This window comes from Ochotona curzoniae, unplaced genomic scaffold, assembly GCF_017591425.1.
Source record: "Ochotona curzoniae isolate NIBS_2020 unplaced genomic scaffold, NIBS_Ocur_1.0 contig_4612, whole genome shotgun sequence".
NCBI classification, from domain to species: Eukaryota; Metazoa; Chordata; class Mammalia; order Lagomorpha; family Ochotonidae; genus Ochotona; species Ochotona curzoniae.
This window is the reverse complement of record NW_024466343.1, coordinates 2,294,092-2,311,673: the sequence shown is the minus strand read 5'-3', so window position 1 is coordinate 2,311,673 and position 17,582 is coordinate 2,294,092. Positions and strand designations below refer to the sequence as shown.

Sequence of the window (17,582 nt, the reverse complement as noted above, 5' to 3'; positions counted from 1 at the left end):
AACTCCTTGAAATTTACTCACAGTTTTTTCATAATTAACATAAGTGTTTTCAAGAACTGTATATATGTAGGGGTATTGAATTTTTTTTTCCCAACAAAATGTGTTTAATTCCATTTCCCAGTAACTTTTTTGAAGCACTCTCATCTGTGTTTGTAAAATAAAATGAAGGCTCCAACTGACTACACCAAAAATCTTCTAAGTTATTCCTTCCTGTGGACTTACCAGTAGTGGGACCAGTCATTATTAGTTCTGTGGAAAAAGACCCAGGACATGGAGAATGAAAACAATCAAATATTTACTAACATTAAACAGAATGCTAATAAGATCAATTGCATCTTTGATCTCACTATTGGAATCCATTTTGCTAACAGTAGAAAATTACAAGCCCACTTATTAGATTTCCTAGAGCAAACAGATTCTATCATGTCAATACTTGGCTCATTTGCTTGCAGTCAGATTCACTAACTTTGTATTTGTCTACTGAGGTTATATCCATCCTAACTCATAAGGCCCATTTTTATTCTCATATCCAAGATTCTGAGGGACATATGATATCTGCCTATTAATATGTGCTTGTATATTGGACACACACACACAATTTGTAGGTCTTTGGAGGACAATGATTCATAATGGTAAGTAAAAAAAAAAAATGATGGGACCACAGTGTGAGAGCCTAGTGGCTACAGTTCTCGCCTTGTATGTGCCAGGATCCCAAATGGGCATGGATTCTTGTCTGTCCCAGCTTCTCCACTTCCCATCCAGCTCCTGCTTGTGGCCTGGGAAAGCAGAAGAGGATGACCTAAAGCCTTGGGACCCTGCACCCACATGGGAGACCCAGAAGAAGCTCCTGGCTACCAGCCGTCTAGCTCCAGCTGCCAGGCCACTTAGGGAATGAATCAATGGTTGGAGGATTTTTCCCTCTGTCTCTTCTTCTGTCTATAGATCTGCCTTTCCAATAAAAATAAGTAAAATCTTAAAAAAAAAACCGCAAAACTAATGTAACCTTGAAAGACATAGAAGTAGAAATGTTTACTAGGATTCAAAAATTTCCTGAGGTAGAAAAAAAAAAAAGAATAAAGACGTAGAAAAGAGAGAATAAAATGATGTTCTAGATGAATGAGTTGAGAGTTGAGATTTTGTATAGGCTAGTAGTAGCAGACAAGATTGGAAAGATACATCGAAGCCCAAAAGGGAAAATCTTTGGATTCCAGAGTTGAATTTTTGCTTGGTATACTGGAATAAATGCAAGTGCTTCTGTTGTTGGAGAAGATTTTCTCAAAGTTGACATTTAGGAAACTCAGTCTGTGTTGACATTCTTGAGGGACAGGACACAGAATTCAGTCCACAAATGTGCCACCCAGATGTCTGTTACTGCTTTGATTTAAATGAGAAGAGATCTGAATGAGGGTGAGAATGGAATAAGCTAAATACATCAGGGAAGATGCCTCTTACTCTAAATGGCTGTATCAGGAGAATTTTAAGAAAGCACCAGTACTGAAAGTGTGTTGTTAGCAGTGTTTTGTTTGTATGTTTAAGGCAGTTGAATTCAGTTTGGGTATATGACCTAAGCATCCTGAATGCTCGTAATGATGAGCCTCAAGAATGGGCTGAACAAAAATGTACAGTAAACAACACATGCAAACCACATGAATAATTTTCAATTTGCTAGTAGTACACACTTCAAAAGAATAAAATGCAGTGACTTGAATTTTTGTGATAAATTTATTATGATTTGCAAAAATACTATTATATATTATGAATATATTAGATATTCTGACATCTCAGTGCAATCCAGGAACATTTCAAGCACTCCACATCCGTGTACATCTGGAAGGATGATTTTAGAAATTAGTTAAAAACTTAGTTCCTTTCCTTTCCTTTCTTGCAAATGTGAACCACTGTCACTTCTGTTTCTTTTGCCGTTATGGCCCAGGCTGTCGGAAACAGTTTGTAGATTCAACTGCTGGAACAATAAGTCTAGGCAAAGCATTTCCACAACTGGTGCTACTAGGACAAAACAAATGCAATAATGCAGTTTGTTCAGTTTGCCGCAGTTCACATTCCCACTAATTGTGTTCTACATCCTCATTCAAATTTGATGCAGTCATAATCATTTTGATCAAGCCATTAGGTATAAAACAGCTTATTTTGTTATCATTTACATTTTGTATGGTGATTATTGAATTTGACTTTTTTATATGTTTATGAACTTTCAATTTTCTCTTTTGTGTTGATCTTAAATATTAATTCACAAATGTTTATTTATTCAAACACAAACACAGCACCATACTCATAAATGTATTTTCAAGCTTATTACATTTGAAAGACCAAGACTGAGAATATGTGTGTTTTTTAAAAAGTTGCATCAAGTTGAACAATCAAAATATGGGAAAAATCCAAAGCAATATAAAACTTACAGATGTGTTCTGTGAGTCTAAATGTTGCTGTAATTAACATTTCAGTTGAGTGATTGATTGAAGAGTAGTACTCTCTAGAGTACTGTGTGGGTACATATAAATATATATAGAACCTTAATGACTTTTGTTCTTCTTTTTTAGATAATGATGTTGAAAATGATCTTCAATCAGACATCTGTTGAGCACTGCAAGACACACACAGGAAAACAGAAAGAGTGCAACTTCTTTTTGATAGCTGTTCGCCTGGCTTCACTGAACCAAATATTGGATCCCTGGGTTTATCTGCTGCTAAGAAAGATCCTTCTTCGAAAGTTTTGCCAGGTAGCAAATGCTGTCTCCAGCTGCTCTAATGATGGACAGAAAGGGCAGCCTATCTCATTATCTAATGAAATTATACAGACAGGAGCATGAAAGAGAACACTTAATCAACTGACATGTTCATAGCTTTTGGCAACAAAGATCCCTAAATACTGTGAATTTGAACATATCTGGCATGCCAGTGTTTATCCAACAATGTGGAATATTTGGTATAATGCTAAATGATTTCAGAAACATAGATAATCCTTTATGTGCCAAAAATACTGAAACATAAACAAGAGAAAACATATTAATAACAGTCTAGTGGTTTTTGAATCCCTGCCATATGCAGTTGAATATGTGGTTATTTATGTGATGAAATCATTTTTATTTATGTTCTTGGCATAGTTTGTACATGAAGGATTTAACCCCACATATCATTGGAGACAAGGGGATAGTACTTTGCTTTCACTCTAGGACATTGGTCTTGTGTGTTCTCTTTCATTGTCTCCCAGTTTTCATTTGTTATTATATTTTTGCTCTTACATTAAAAGTTTAATTAGGACAGAAATATGTATTATATATTCACAATAATAATTGATAGTGATATTATTTAAGTATTGCTCAATATACCAAGTTGGTTACTACCCTTCCAAAATTGATTGGTCAGGTTGGAAACTAGGTTGGTTCCTTATCTGAGAAGGACTTACTACATTTATTTCAAATATGGTAGAGTTTGTGACTACTCAACTTGCTGAATATTCTTTCATCTCAGTACATCTTGCATTCCTGTAAGCCTTGAGGAGATTCATGAAACTGATCTGTGAGAATCAGTGAAGTGATCTTTTTTCAGAATGCTATTTCAGGATTGATTTGGGCACTAAATATAGATACTCTGATGAAATATTTCCTTTGATTTTCTCCAAAACAGCTACTCTAGTCATTTGGGATCTTCAAATACCAACATTGATTCTAAAACAAATATTTTGATTGTGCAATGAAGACTTTCCATAGTTAGACCTAACAATAGGATAAGAAGATGAGTAATATTGATGCCTTACACTCTCTGCTGTCTATCTGAAGTATCTCTAACCAGATATTTATTAATAAAATAGCATTACTTATTTAAAATTATATAGTGAAATAATAATTTTGATAATATTTTCTTTATCTCACGCAAATGTAATTATTGATTGCCAAGCTTGACACCTTTGTAAAACGAGGATGTCATAACGTTTTATTTTGGGAATTGAACTTTTAAAAACATTCTTCCAAACACAGTGATCCTTTAGGTTAAGCCTGCTCAAAATGCTTGTGAAATTCTTTGGTGCATTCATTTTGTAAAAATATGTATTTTATTATTGTTTTTTTACTTCCCAATTTATTTTGGTATTGTTTTAGTTTTTTTCAAATATTGGAATTTATTTATACTCCTTATAGTAGCTATGTGTTTTATTGTATTTAGCAATCACCTGAAGAAAAATTTATTTTATTATGTACAGTGTATCTATTTCGTTATTATGTACACCAAAATTGAATGAGATAATATCTGGTGAGAGGGCTCATGTAGTTTATTATGGTTCTTTCACCAATACAAATTATGGAAAATATGAGAAATAACCCATAGTAAAATCCATTATAATACTCTATGCTATATAATTGGATTATCCTAAAAGATTACTCAGTGGCTTTTAAGACAAAAATACGTCTTTTCACGAAAGAACAATGCATTAAAATGACTTTGCAATTGAGGGGTTTTACCATTTTGTAGTCCTCTGATACTAGATTATAATACATAACTGTTTACATAGTGTGGACATGAGAGATATGAAAATAGGTTATTCCTTTCAGTATCTAGTATATCAGCTGGAATGTAGCAATTGTCTATTAAATATATTTTTTAAGTGGAAGAATAAATAAAAAAATGACTACAAATTCATAAGGCACACATCATGTGGTTGATGCATTTTGTGCAAACACAATTTTCAAGGTGATGAATTTAATAATCTGTGCTTATTAAAGATAAGCTTATCTTCAAAGGTGTAGTGTCATCTTGTTAGAGGGCAAAGTGCTTCATTGCATTAATAATTTAGGATTCCAAATGGTGATGGGCATTATTCTTAAAAAAAAAATCAGTGTTCATTAAATCAAGGAAGTACAAAAGACAAATGATCCTGAAACATATCCTTAGCTAAAAAATGAATTCCTGTCCAGGGCACACAGGGATGAAGTGAAAGAATTACAGTTTTAGAACAAAATCTAAAAGAATGTTGAAAAAGAAGAAGTTATGTTAATGGTAAGTGATGTTGTTATTTGGACAGCCATTTATTAGTCTGGACAAAACCAAATCAGAGTAAAAATCCCAGTGATGTCAGCACTTGGTGATGATTAGGTTACACAAAAAGGGTGCTGTGTACAGCTCTTGGTGTTCATCTGTAGTTTCACAGAATAGACTGTCTGGTAAGCTTATTGATCTTAGCATTTATTCTCACATGCTTTGTTTGGCCAGGCATGTTTGAGTTGGGAAAATATGTACATAAAATATGACAATTCCTAAACTTAAACGAATTGATAATTATATTTAAAATTGCAGGTCTCAATGATTTTCCAAATAATTAATTTATAAAATGGGCTTTGCTATGGAAGGAAATGATGCCATGCTCTCCAATAGCAGTTTATTTTCCAGACAAAAATGTATGGTGAATGTTATATGTTTTATTCTTTTATGGTTTTTGACCCCAAATTAGTCATCAACTGTCATCATTCCCGACATCAACACTTACTGAGTAGTTCTTTTGGAATGATATAAAACCAGAGACAGGAAAAATATCTGTTATTTGAATATTTCAGATATGTACTTCCTACTTATTTTAATAACTTAACCCTGAAAGCTTCTCCTGAAATATATTAAATAGTTGATGAAGGATATAGTGATTGACAGGTATTCATTATTACAAAAATATAAAAGTTTTAATTTGAGTAATTAAAATATACATTTTATTCATCCCAAAAGCTTATTTTGGTTTTTGTATGTCTTAAAATGTGTCAAAACTGACATTTAAATATACATGCAGAATTATGCAACTGTAGCTAATTCCACAGGACTATTTTAGCAGTTGCAATAAACAGTTGATGACAGCAGACATGTCTGTGGTGTCTCATGACAAGGTTACAAGGGAGCCACATTTTAAAACTTAACAAGCAGCCTTGACTTGCATATATATCTGTTAGGCAGTTGTCATCAATTTAGCACCGAAAGGAAACAAGTAATTAAAGATTGCATATGAAGCATGAATCAGCTAATTTGTGCAAATACTTCCATATATTTAGCTTCATGGTTTCTAAAATGGAGACTTTATTTAGAGATTTATAGGTTTATGCAAGTTTAATTATATACCATTACATTATAATACTGTAAATAGAATATAGTATATTTCCCTAGAAATGCAATGTGTTTGTATATATATCATACTCATTTATATGTCACATGGTTTATTTACTGAGAATGAAAATTATTTTTAAAAGATTTGCAAAAGATTAAGGAAAAAACACATATCTTCTAAGCTAAATATATGTGCATATATATGTATGTATGTGTTTATGTTATTGTTGTTGATATTGTTGGGAACTAGACTTCTTCCTCCTACTTCCCTTAACTCTAATCTACCTATCCATTCTTCTAGAGAAGGAAAGTAACAGAAATATTTGTTATTGGTGAAACAGATTATTTTTAAGAGAGAGAACCATGTCTAATAGATGAAATAGTCCAAATCTGATTTTGATAAATTTGCTTTGATGGAACAATTTTATCATAACCAATCAGCCATTCCATGCTTTTTGAGCCTTTTGAAGTTGATCTTACCTCTCAAGTTATTTTCAGATGTACAGCTCTTAAATTCTGTTGTTGAATGTTTTTGCAGTAGAATAGTTTGATCCTTCAATTAAAGCAAATCAGAGACTTAGCTGAAAGGTAGTCAATTTTCAAACTTTAAGCTTAACTTGAAAATGGTTTGCTTACCCAGATTCCACTTTCTGTAAATGTCAAAACTCCAATGTTACATAGTGGAAATGCCTGTGATTTACTGATATGCTTCTTTTTTTTTCTTTTGAAAGGATACAAAGAGGGAGGTGGGATAGGCAACATAGAGAGGGTAATGATGTAAACTCTGTCCACTTCCACTTTACTTATAGTTTCCATCTTCTTAGGTAAGATCTCTGAAATAAAAGTAAAGGAAGACTGTGTTCATCCTTGTACTCTTGAGCATCACTGGAATAAAATAGAAGTGGTCAAGGCTCTTTCCTGTGAAATCAAGTGATAAGTTCATTTAGGTCATCATTGACTGCTAAACTCTGAGCCTTCAGACTCACCTGCATGAGAGGGCAGGAGGGAAGAGAGAAGGCACCAGGGAGAGGGAGAGAGAGAAGGAGAGAGAGAGAGAGAGAGAGAGAAAGAATCCTACCTACTCTATTTTTTTTGTAAACAAACATTTCCATACAAATAGCCTAAAGCTAATTTTGAAAAATTAAAAACAGGTGCTGTTTGTCTTTATGTACAACAAATGTGTATCAGTACTAATTACTGAGTATGCCTGAAGAATCACAATCACTGACACTTTATTTATACAGAAACCATGTGGTTTTCCGTGTTTCCTCCACATCCCATCGATACATGTTGGATTAGTGGACGGTGTATTTTGTCACCTCTGTGTAAAGTCTTCTGGATACTTATCGTTAGTGTATTTAAATACATCTTCCAGTGTATCTGAAAGGTTGCTTTTCAATATTGTATAGAAAAAGAATAAATGCGGCTATGAAAAGTGCATTAGAACTTTGGTGACATTTATGTCATAGTTAGCCTATGTATTTAATAAGTGTATGTTATTTATGTTGTATTGGTCAATGAAAATAAACTTTAATATTATAAAATGTCTCTGTCTTTTTTTCTTGATGCAAATTGATGTAAAGGATATTTTATTTTAATTGTATTGAGGATTTTACTGAAGTCTTATTTGACATGTTTTGTCAAATACTGGCACAAGATAATGCAATAACCCATACTATCTGGCACAATTAGATAATCTTGTTTTGTATTCCACAGTCACATAAATGATAAATTACTGTCTATTTATTGCAAATATGAGATTCTCCTTCTACATTTTCAACATGATAATTCTTCATGATGTAATCTCCGTATTATTACTTTTAGCACGAAATCACGTTTATACATCCTAAAATTAATTCTTCCCTTTTCTGCCCTTGCTCATCATCAGACTCTTCAACAGACAACACTCGGGTATTGGTGTGAGCTGATTACTGGTAGAGATGGATGCTGGGCTGTGCCACCAACCTGTTCTGTGTTTGGAAGACTCTTCCCCTTGCTTTTTCACTCAGGGGAATCTAGACAACAAAGTCAAATTTGTTAAAACTAATACATCTAATTTACCCTCATTCCTACTAAGACCTTTAAGGAAAACTTTATTTTTGGTTCCACCTAATGGGATTTTAGGCTGCAGATGAGTTTTTATGGTTTCCTCCTTTTTGTGTAGAATTTCTGATAAAAATTATCATGGCTACTATAGCTACAGCTAGCCAAATATCTCTGCCACTGAACTAGTAGACCTACAGATCATGAGATGAGACATTCCTATTTCTTTTTCTCAACACATGGACAGATGTTTTTGGAACCAATTTTCTCACTAAAAGCAGTCTTGAGTAAATTTAGTCTAGTCATTGGGTACGGAGAATCCAAATCAGCTCCCTAAGGCTAGATTGCCCTTAGGCATGTGTTTTTTGTGTGTGTGTCTATTATTTGTCATGATTTGATAGGTGATATAACATAAGGATTAATAGCTCACTCACATGGTCAACAAATTTATGATGTGGCAAGGAAATACAAATATAGTCAGCCACATATAACTATTGGTTCTGCACTCATGAATTCAAGCATGAACTGAAAACACATGATATGTTTGTGTTTGCACTGAACATGGACAATTTTTTGGTCATTATTTGCTAAACAATGCAGGAAACAACTTTACATAGTTTTAATGTGTATTAGGTGTAATAAGGTAAATTAAGATGCATAACAGTTATATGTAAATTATATACAAAACTTGGGCATATTAGAGATACCAAGAAATAATTGTAAATTGATTACCTTTAGAGTAATTACATAGTACTTGCTATATGAGCACTTGGAGGATGTACCCTGAAAATGGGAAGTAGTTGCCTACAGGTGATATTTCATCTCCATTTTTAACAAAAGAAGAAGATGTAAAACTGGGTGGATATTTTTATTATTTTCAAAAAATATTTTTATTTTAAAAGCAGATTTTTACATAGAGTGAGAAGAGAAAGACGGGTCTTCCATCTATTAATTTACTCCCCAAATGACTACAGTGGCCAAAGCTGAGCTGATTAGAAGCTGGGAGCCAGAAGCTTCTTCCCAGCCTCCTCCACACATACAGGGGTCCAAGGCCTCGGGCCATCCTCTGGTACTTCCCCAGGCCATAGCAGAGAGCTGGATCAGAAGTGGAGCAACCTGGACAGGAACTCGTGCTGCTGTGATGCCATCGCTTTTAGGAGCAGTATTAGCCTGCTGTACCACCATTCCAGTCCCTGGAAGGATATTTTTTCAATTCACTATCTTTGTTTTATTGTTTACTCATGTGATTTTATTTACTTAAAAAGCAAAGTGATATATATATAGTCACTTTGGTATTTATGTAGAGAGTGTATTATCAGAAAGAATCCAACTATAGCACAAAGCCTGTCCCTCAATTAATTTTCTTTAAAACTATTTCCAACTTGTTTTAATAACCAAAATTCAAGTGACCCTGCAAAAAATGTGAATTTGAATAGAATAAACCTCTGTAACTTCTCAGGGTAGGCAGAACTTTTCATGTGTTGTCTCTCAACCTTGACACTCATAACACATTGACTCTGATAGTCTTTGTTTTAATGGATTGTCCTGTGCATTGTTAATTTTCTCAGCAGCATCCCTGATCTTCATCCTTGAGATGTCAGTAATGACTCTCTAATTGTGATAACCAAACGTGTCCCCAGTGAGAACCTCTGCCCTGGGCAAGGGCTATAGCAATCAAGCAAGTACTTTCCAGGGTTTGTAGAGTAGGACATTGTGAGCCTTTTATACTAGAATCCACAGTTCTGGCATTTCTCACAGTTGTAGGCACTGCAATGCAGTTTATTTCTGCACAACAATGTGGTGCTGCCACTTCATGGGAGCAAATCACCTTCCATAATCACATAAACCTACTCAGAGAGCAGGAGGTACAATTTCTTAGAGGTATCATCTTTCTGTTGATGCCTCTAACTCTTATTTTCTCTTTGATAAGAGATCCTTGGGTTATATATCTTTCAAAGGGTTGTCTAAAGTGTGTCCTTTTCTTTCATGACTTTTATCTACCTGTTACTATTTTTAATTAAATACGTATTTCCAGACTGGTGCTTTAATATGAAAGAAGTAATTTACTCAATTTTCCTTTTAATGGACTTTGTGCATAATTGGTCCCTGTAGTTGATTCTAGTTAAATCTCATATTAGAGTGAAATTGTAAAGTGAGTTTTACAAAAATCTTAAAGCCCAAATCTGATTGATATAGTACAATTAGAACAAAAGTACTCATTAGGCAACTGTAAATTTCTGCAGCCAAGTAACAAAGAACCATGAATAATCAACTTTTGTGCCTAGTATGCCTTTGTAGGACATAAAAGGCAGAGTGATTGGGTAGGAGAGAGAGTGCTCCCATCTGCTGGTGTACTCCCCAATTACTCCTACAGCCAAGGCAGAAACAGGAACAGAAACTCAGTCTAGGTCTCCCATGTAGGTGGCAGAGACATAACTACTTGAGCCATCACCAGCTACCTTCCAGGGTCTGTGCTATCAGAAAGACAGACCTGTGAGTGAAACCAGGAATGAAGCCTAGACACTTCAACATGGGACAGGGTATCTTAAATGCTAGGTCAAATGCTTGCCCTGTGATGCATTTTTTAAAATAAGGCTTTGTTTTTATACAGGGTTGTTTGAATCTGGTTTTGAAAAGAACACTGGGGGCCAGTGGCTGAAGTCCTAGCCTTGCATATGCCGGCATCCCATATGGGTATTGGTTCTAATCTCAGCTGCTCCTCTTCCCTTCCAGCTCTATGCTTGTGCGTGGGAAAGCAATAGAGGATGGCCCAAAGCTTTTGGACTCTGCACCCATGTGACCCAAAAGAAACTCCTGGCTCCTGTCTTCAGATCAGCTCAGCACTAGCCACTGCGGCCACTTGGGGAATAAACCAGCAGAAGGAGGATTTTCCTCTATCTCCTCTCTGTATATCTGACTTTCCAATAAAAATAAATAAATCTTTAAAGAAAACAAGAAAAGAACACTGGAAGAAAAAAATTCTGGTTACTTAGCTGAAGTCTTTTAAAGTTGGGTAATTTTTAGAACGTGTTCTGTAGAACCTGAACCTTAATCATTTCAAAACTGGGGGCTCCTGTGAGAATTAGAGACCTTTCTGATGAAAAGCAGGAATCTTCTTGCTAGAGAAAATCCAGAGGCCTCTTGCATAGTGCCTGCATTTGTATAGATTTCTTGAGTCTGTGTACATATCTTTGGGAATTTATGGACATAAGTTAAGAAACCTTGATATGAGAGAATCTATAAATCAAGGGATTGCATGTGCTTTCATGTTTATTTAGAAAGCTAAAGCCTAAAATTGGAACTAAGTCAAAATAGTTACTTTCTGCAAAATGCCAAGGTTGTTTGACATCTCACACTACATCAACAATAATAAATTGACAATTCAGGAGCAGAATTATCAGAAAGAATTGCCAAAATTTTAAGAAATTGTCATTTTATATGAATTGAGACAAAAAAGTCCAATCAGAGAAAAAACAGCTGCTGGGAAAATGACAGAACCTTTTATTTTTTTAAATACAGGTTATCCAATATCACATCTGCCTTACACATTTGCCTTGTGCTAGGCCACATGAGACATTTAATAAAATAATTAAAACTAACTTCTCATCTTAAAAGTGAAACCCTATGTACAGAAGAAAGCTAGATGCTTAGTCTGCAGGTTCACTTACTGCAAACAAGCATGTGCATGCCCACACACACACACACACACACACACACACACACACACCACTTATTTACATTTCAGCAAAGGAAGCAAGGATAACTTACTGATTGAAATCTTGAGTAAGATTGCAAGACATACAAAGATATTCTTACTGCAGTTATCAATCTAACTAACGCCAAATTGGTGATTATAGTTTGTGGTTCTCTAGACAGAAACGTGTGTACCTAGTAATGTCTTTTGTCTTTACATTTCTCTTGCTTTACTTAGGAAGATAAAAAGAGATTGAAGTATTTGTTAATAAGACTCAACTCTTTGATACCAAAGCACCCTATGTTTTAGTTGTGTATCTGTGAGTTGGGTAGCTGCAAAGGTGTGTGTTTGAAGATGCAATTAATTGTCATGAGTCGTTGATTTGGGATCTTCCTGGAAGATCTATAAAAGGCCATTTTTTTTTGAGGAAAAGCTATTTCCGTATGTTATTTACTTTCAACATTTCTTGGACATTTTATTCCTAACCTCTGTCTTAAGACTTATGGTTACAAAATACATTTTTACTTTAAAAAAATAATATTGATACATGCCAAAGGAAACTGCTCTGTGAGTGTTGTAAGTCCCACAAATCTCTGTGGCTACTGTGCTGATCCAAGATTTTCTTTTTTTCTTTTTTTTTAAACATTTACTTTTATTTGAAAGGCTGAAAGAGAGACAGACAGAGGTTTTTCATCCATTAGCTCACTCCCCAAATTGCTGCAAGGGTCAGATGTGAAGTGATCTGAAATTGGAAGCCAGGATCATCTTCTGGGTCTTCCATATGCATCAGGGTCCCCAAGAACTGGCCATCCTCTGCTACTTTCCCAGGCCATAAGCAGAGAACAAGACTGGAAGTGGAGCAGCCAGGACATGAACCAGTGCCACAGGGTGAAGAACGAGCCTGCTGCACCAATGTGCAGACCCCGATCCCAGATTTTTCCCCACCAAATTTCCTTTGAATAATAATAGTTTAAAAGCCCCATCACATTTATTTTGAATAATAATAATTTAAACTAATTTGTCTTATAAAACTGTAAATGTGTAATTCTTATTTATTTTCAAAGTTTATTTAGTTTTACATACTTGAAAGAGAAAAAAAAAGAGAGAGAGAAAAAGAATCCCTCTCATCGAAAGAGTCACTGCCCAAATGGCCATAACAGCCAAGATTGGGCTAGACCTAAACCAGACTTTCAGAACTATATGTAGGTCTCCCACAAGGATGGTATGGATGGAAATGGACCAAGAATTTGGGTCATCATTGCTACATGCCAGTCACGTTAGTAGAAAGCTGAAGAGGAGCACCTGGGATTCAGATTGGCACACTGGCATAAGATGGAGAATCCCAAGAGGCACTTTAACCATCTCTCATTTATTTTTTTTAAATTTTACCTAGTTATCTATGCTTTTATTATGTTATTTGAAAGTCAGAGAGACAGAGAAATAGACAGAAATTGTTTGCCATATCAAAATAGGTAGCACCGAACCAGGTGGAAGTCAGGAGCTGGGGCTGGAATTTGGATCTCTAAGATAGAAGGCATGGACCCAAAATCTGGAGCCCGTAGCAGTATGTCCCAGTGTGTGTTAGTGGGAAGCTGGAATACAGAGTGGAGCCGGAATGTGCTGCAGACACTCTGTTACAAGAAGCTGGTCCCAAGAGGCTTCCTCACTACTTTGCCAAATAATCACCCCTATATACTTTTGAGAGCATTTTTCAAATAAAATCATTATATAAAAATACTCTATCCATTGTTGATCATAATGGTAAAGAAAAATTTCTACATTTGATGAGAATTTGGAACACCTAGGTCTAATAATATCACTTGGTATTGACTAGTTATTTTCCCTTCACAACTCATTAACCTGTCTGAACTGGAATTTTCTCAATAGCACAAGAGTGTTAGAATTAAATAGGCAATGAGGATGAAAACAATTTTGGAAGTCCTTTACAAGAGGTTAATGTCACTTATTATGCTGATTTCACTAGTGGGACATTAAAATGAATTATGATTATTCTCGTTTCACACAAATTTAGCACCATCTTCCCAATTTGTTATTGGGCAATTATACATTCACCAAAACATAGAAGTAATATTAAAAATCTGGTTGTGGTTCTGGATGAGGTGTGTGCATAGCTTCTCATAGACTTACTTATTCATTTGTGTGATCTATGTGTTGTCTTCCAACTGGAAAAGTGTGATTCCCCTTTCTTTCTGGAAATGCCATGACACTTGCCTTGTTTACTGAACACAGATAAGTCACTTCTTTCTGAAGACCTGGAACTCAGTTCATAGGAACCTTCAGGAGACCAAGATAGCAAGGTCCACTACATGTTTCTGTTCTCTTTCTTCCTCAAAACAAATTTTAGGTTTCCAATATCCCTGCTCTTTAGAATTGATTTTTCTTCAAGCTGAATTTGCAGATCCTTGACTTGAGGGTCTGTGTTTTGCTTCTCCAAGCTGCCACATCCAATGCTCTTAGTTGCTAGATGACGGCATTTGTCGTTTACCTGCTTATTGATTGAATCAAGAAAATGTCACAAAGATTAGGTCCTGTAGGTGTTCATACACTTGAGCTTATTAGCAGATGTGTTCATGTCCATTATATTTCAAACATGTGTTGCTTTTCTAAATTAAATAATTTTCTTAAGTAAAAGTTTAACTAAATCTTTTAATGACAGCTATAAAGGTCAGCTAATGTTAAAAGATTTATTATGACACACACAGTCCTCACTTAACTACACATCATCCTGATCTCCACAGGCAGTAGCTTCTAGCCTCTTTTATTGACATTTCTTCTAACACATACACCATATTTCTAATAATATACTTATGCTTTTGTCTTTTGTTTTTTATGTTTTTGACATTACATGTAGATGTTCTGTTTCACTGGTTTTAGCTCTCCGTTAATTATTCCATTTTAATTACAGTACAATTTTTGTCTAATTAATGTTAAATTTTGCATTTTAATAAGATACTTTAGTTTTTATAATTATAATTTTTCTTTTTAAAGATTTATTTATTTCTATTGCAAGGTCAGATATGTATAAAGAGGAGGAAAGACAGAGAGAAATATCTTCCATCTGATGATTCACTCCACAGGAGACCGCAATGGCTGGAGCTGAGCCAATCCAAAGCCAGGAGCTCTTCCAGGTCTCCCACATGGATGCAGGGTTCCAAGGCTTTGGGCCATCCTAGACTGCTTTCCCAAGCCACAAGCATGGAGTTGGATGGGAAGCAGGACTGCCTAGATTAGAACCGGCGCCCATATGGGATCCTGGAGCATTCAGTGCAAGGACTTTAATCATTATGCTATCGTACCAGGCCCTCTAATTATTAGTTTTCATGATATAGGCCAACAGGCATAGGGATTTCCCCCTGTACCACTCTTTTCCTATATTTTATTGTAATAGTTCAGTCCTTCAGCAACAGTCATAACTCCAACAATTTGCTATTTAAATGCATCACGACATTGTAGCCATATACAATGGTAGAAAGTCTAGTATAATATTGTCAGAGTATGTTTAAGAGTTTCATTGGGAATCTCCCTTTTATTCAAGAGTAGCGATGCATACTGCAATGTATCTTCATGTCCTGCTATGCTGGTCTCCATTATATAGTTCACCCATGAGAATATGTGTATACCTGTATTTATCTATGTATCTGTTTATCTTTGTTTTGCATGAAGTTATAGTTGGACCACATGGTAGACCAATTTTCAGTTGTCTTAGCACTTTCCATACTAACTGACTTCCACAGTGACTGCACTAATTATGTTCCCACCAACAGTGGAGTAGGGTATCTTCCCCCCCACATCCATACCAGCAATTGTGGTTAATAGATTTCTGAATGTAGGCCAGTCTCACTGGAGTTGATTGGAACCTTAATGTGGTTTTTATTTGCATTTCCCTAAAAGCAAGGGCGCATGAGCATTGTTTCATATGTCTATTAGCCATTTGAATTGGTTCTTTTGAAAAATGCCTGCTCATTTCCTTCACTTATTTCTTAACAGGGTTATTTACTTTGCTGTCATTGAATTTCTGAAGCTCTTTGTAAATCCTGGCTATTAGTCCCCCGTCTTTTGAGTAGTGTGCAAATATTTTCTCCCATTCTTATATTGTGGCTTACTAAGTAGCTGAAGAGCATAGCTACTGTACTTCCTAACTACAGAAACACTTTAGGGAGAATTTGTGAAAATCAGTATGGAAGAGAGCATAGAAGACTCCTTCTCAGCAGTGAAATCATCTCCCTGCACCTAATTTTGGTATCTATTCTGTCGTCCTGAAACATTAAATGTGATTTCAGAATCAAGCATATTTTATCTTTGAAACAGGGAATGAACTCCTGTCCTTGTTTTTGAGTCTTCTTTTCCTCATCGCCAACATGTAAAATCGATTTGCTACATTTGGAATTTCAATCATTTGCCAGTGCTGTTGCCTGTCTGGTTAAGCCACTTTCTGCAATGTCATTATCACATAGGGATGCTATTTCAAAGCACAGCCTCTCCACTTCTGATGCAGCTCTCTGTTATTGCTCCTGGGAAACTGGGGAAAGATGGTCCACATGCTTGGGACAACGCACCTGTGTAGGAGATATGGATGAAGCTCCTGGTTTTGGTCTGACCCAGGTGTGATCATGGCAACTATCTAGGGAATGAGTCAACAGATGGAAAATCTCTCTATTTTTCACTGTGTGTGTGTGTTCTCTCTAATTCTACCTTTTAAATAAATTTTTTAAAAAAGGAGAAAAGAAGGGGCCAGCTCTGTGATGTAATAGACTAAGTTCCCACCTGCTCCACTCACTATCAAACTTCATGTAAATATTCCTGGGAAAGCAGCAGAAGATGATCCACAAGGCTTGGGCCACTGCACCCATGTGGGAAACCTGGACGAAGCTCTTGGCTCCTGGCTTCAGACTGGCCAGGCTTCGGCTGCTGTGGCTATTTAGGGAGTAAGCCTCTCTGTCTGTCTGTCTGTCTCTCTTTGCTTTATAACTCTGCCTTTCAAAAACAATTAAATCTTTAAAAAATTAAAGTCCTTGCAACAATTTAATTGACATGGAACCAGAAAAATAGAAATGAGAGCCCTTGGGCAAATAAATAAACCTTGAGGTGGCAGGTCTTGTCTGAAAAGCCTCAGAAAGGATTTAGTCAAATTGGTTAATGCCTTCTCACCACTATCTAATACAGACTAATGTAACATGTGTGTGAATCAGCTCAATAACCTAACCTATAAATAATGATTGGAATAACACTTTATAGTTATGGGTAACTAAGTATTTGAAGAGGCCATTAAGACAAACTACATTAATATGGGTCATTCATACAGTGTCATCCGTTATCATCATTTGTAGTGCAAACTTCTCATAAATTTACTAAGATACAATGAGAACCGAAATTTATTTTGGGTATTTAAGGTCATTTATTTATCTGTGATGAAAAATTATCTGCATATATAACCAGCAGAAAATGATGGCTGTGATAAAGGCAATAAAAAAGGAGATGAATCAGTTTAACTAGGATGAAGTGATCCTTTTTCTCCTTGTATTTGGTTTCTCCTTGGAGTCATGGCACTAACTATGTCCCTGAGAATAAGCAAGTTTACATTATATTTTATCAATGATGAAGTGAAGATTTGGTTAATTTATGTAGGTACTCACAAATTCTTATTTTTAATTGACATATCTGATATATCCCAAAGAGAAATATGAGCAGGAAATAAGTGAGAGAGAAATATCTTCCCTCCTCTGGTTCA

The 17,582-nt window shown here is 35.4% G+C and overlaps 1 protein-coding gene across 1 annotated transcript in view; it reads left to right on the top strand.

Moving 5' to 3' along the window:
• PTGER3 (prostaglandin E receptor 3) overlaps positions 1-17,582 on the top strand; it is a 170,273-nt gene that overhangs the window by 43,269 nt on the left and 109,422 nt on the right. The window contains exon 2 of the mRNA XM_040987208.1: positions 2,559-2,738. Coding sequence (XP_040843142.1) covers positions 2,559-2,738 — 180 coding nt within the window. The remainder of the gene's footprint in view (positions 1-2,558; positions 2,739-17,582) is intronic.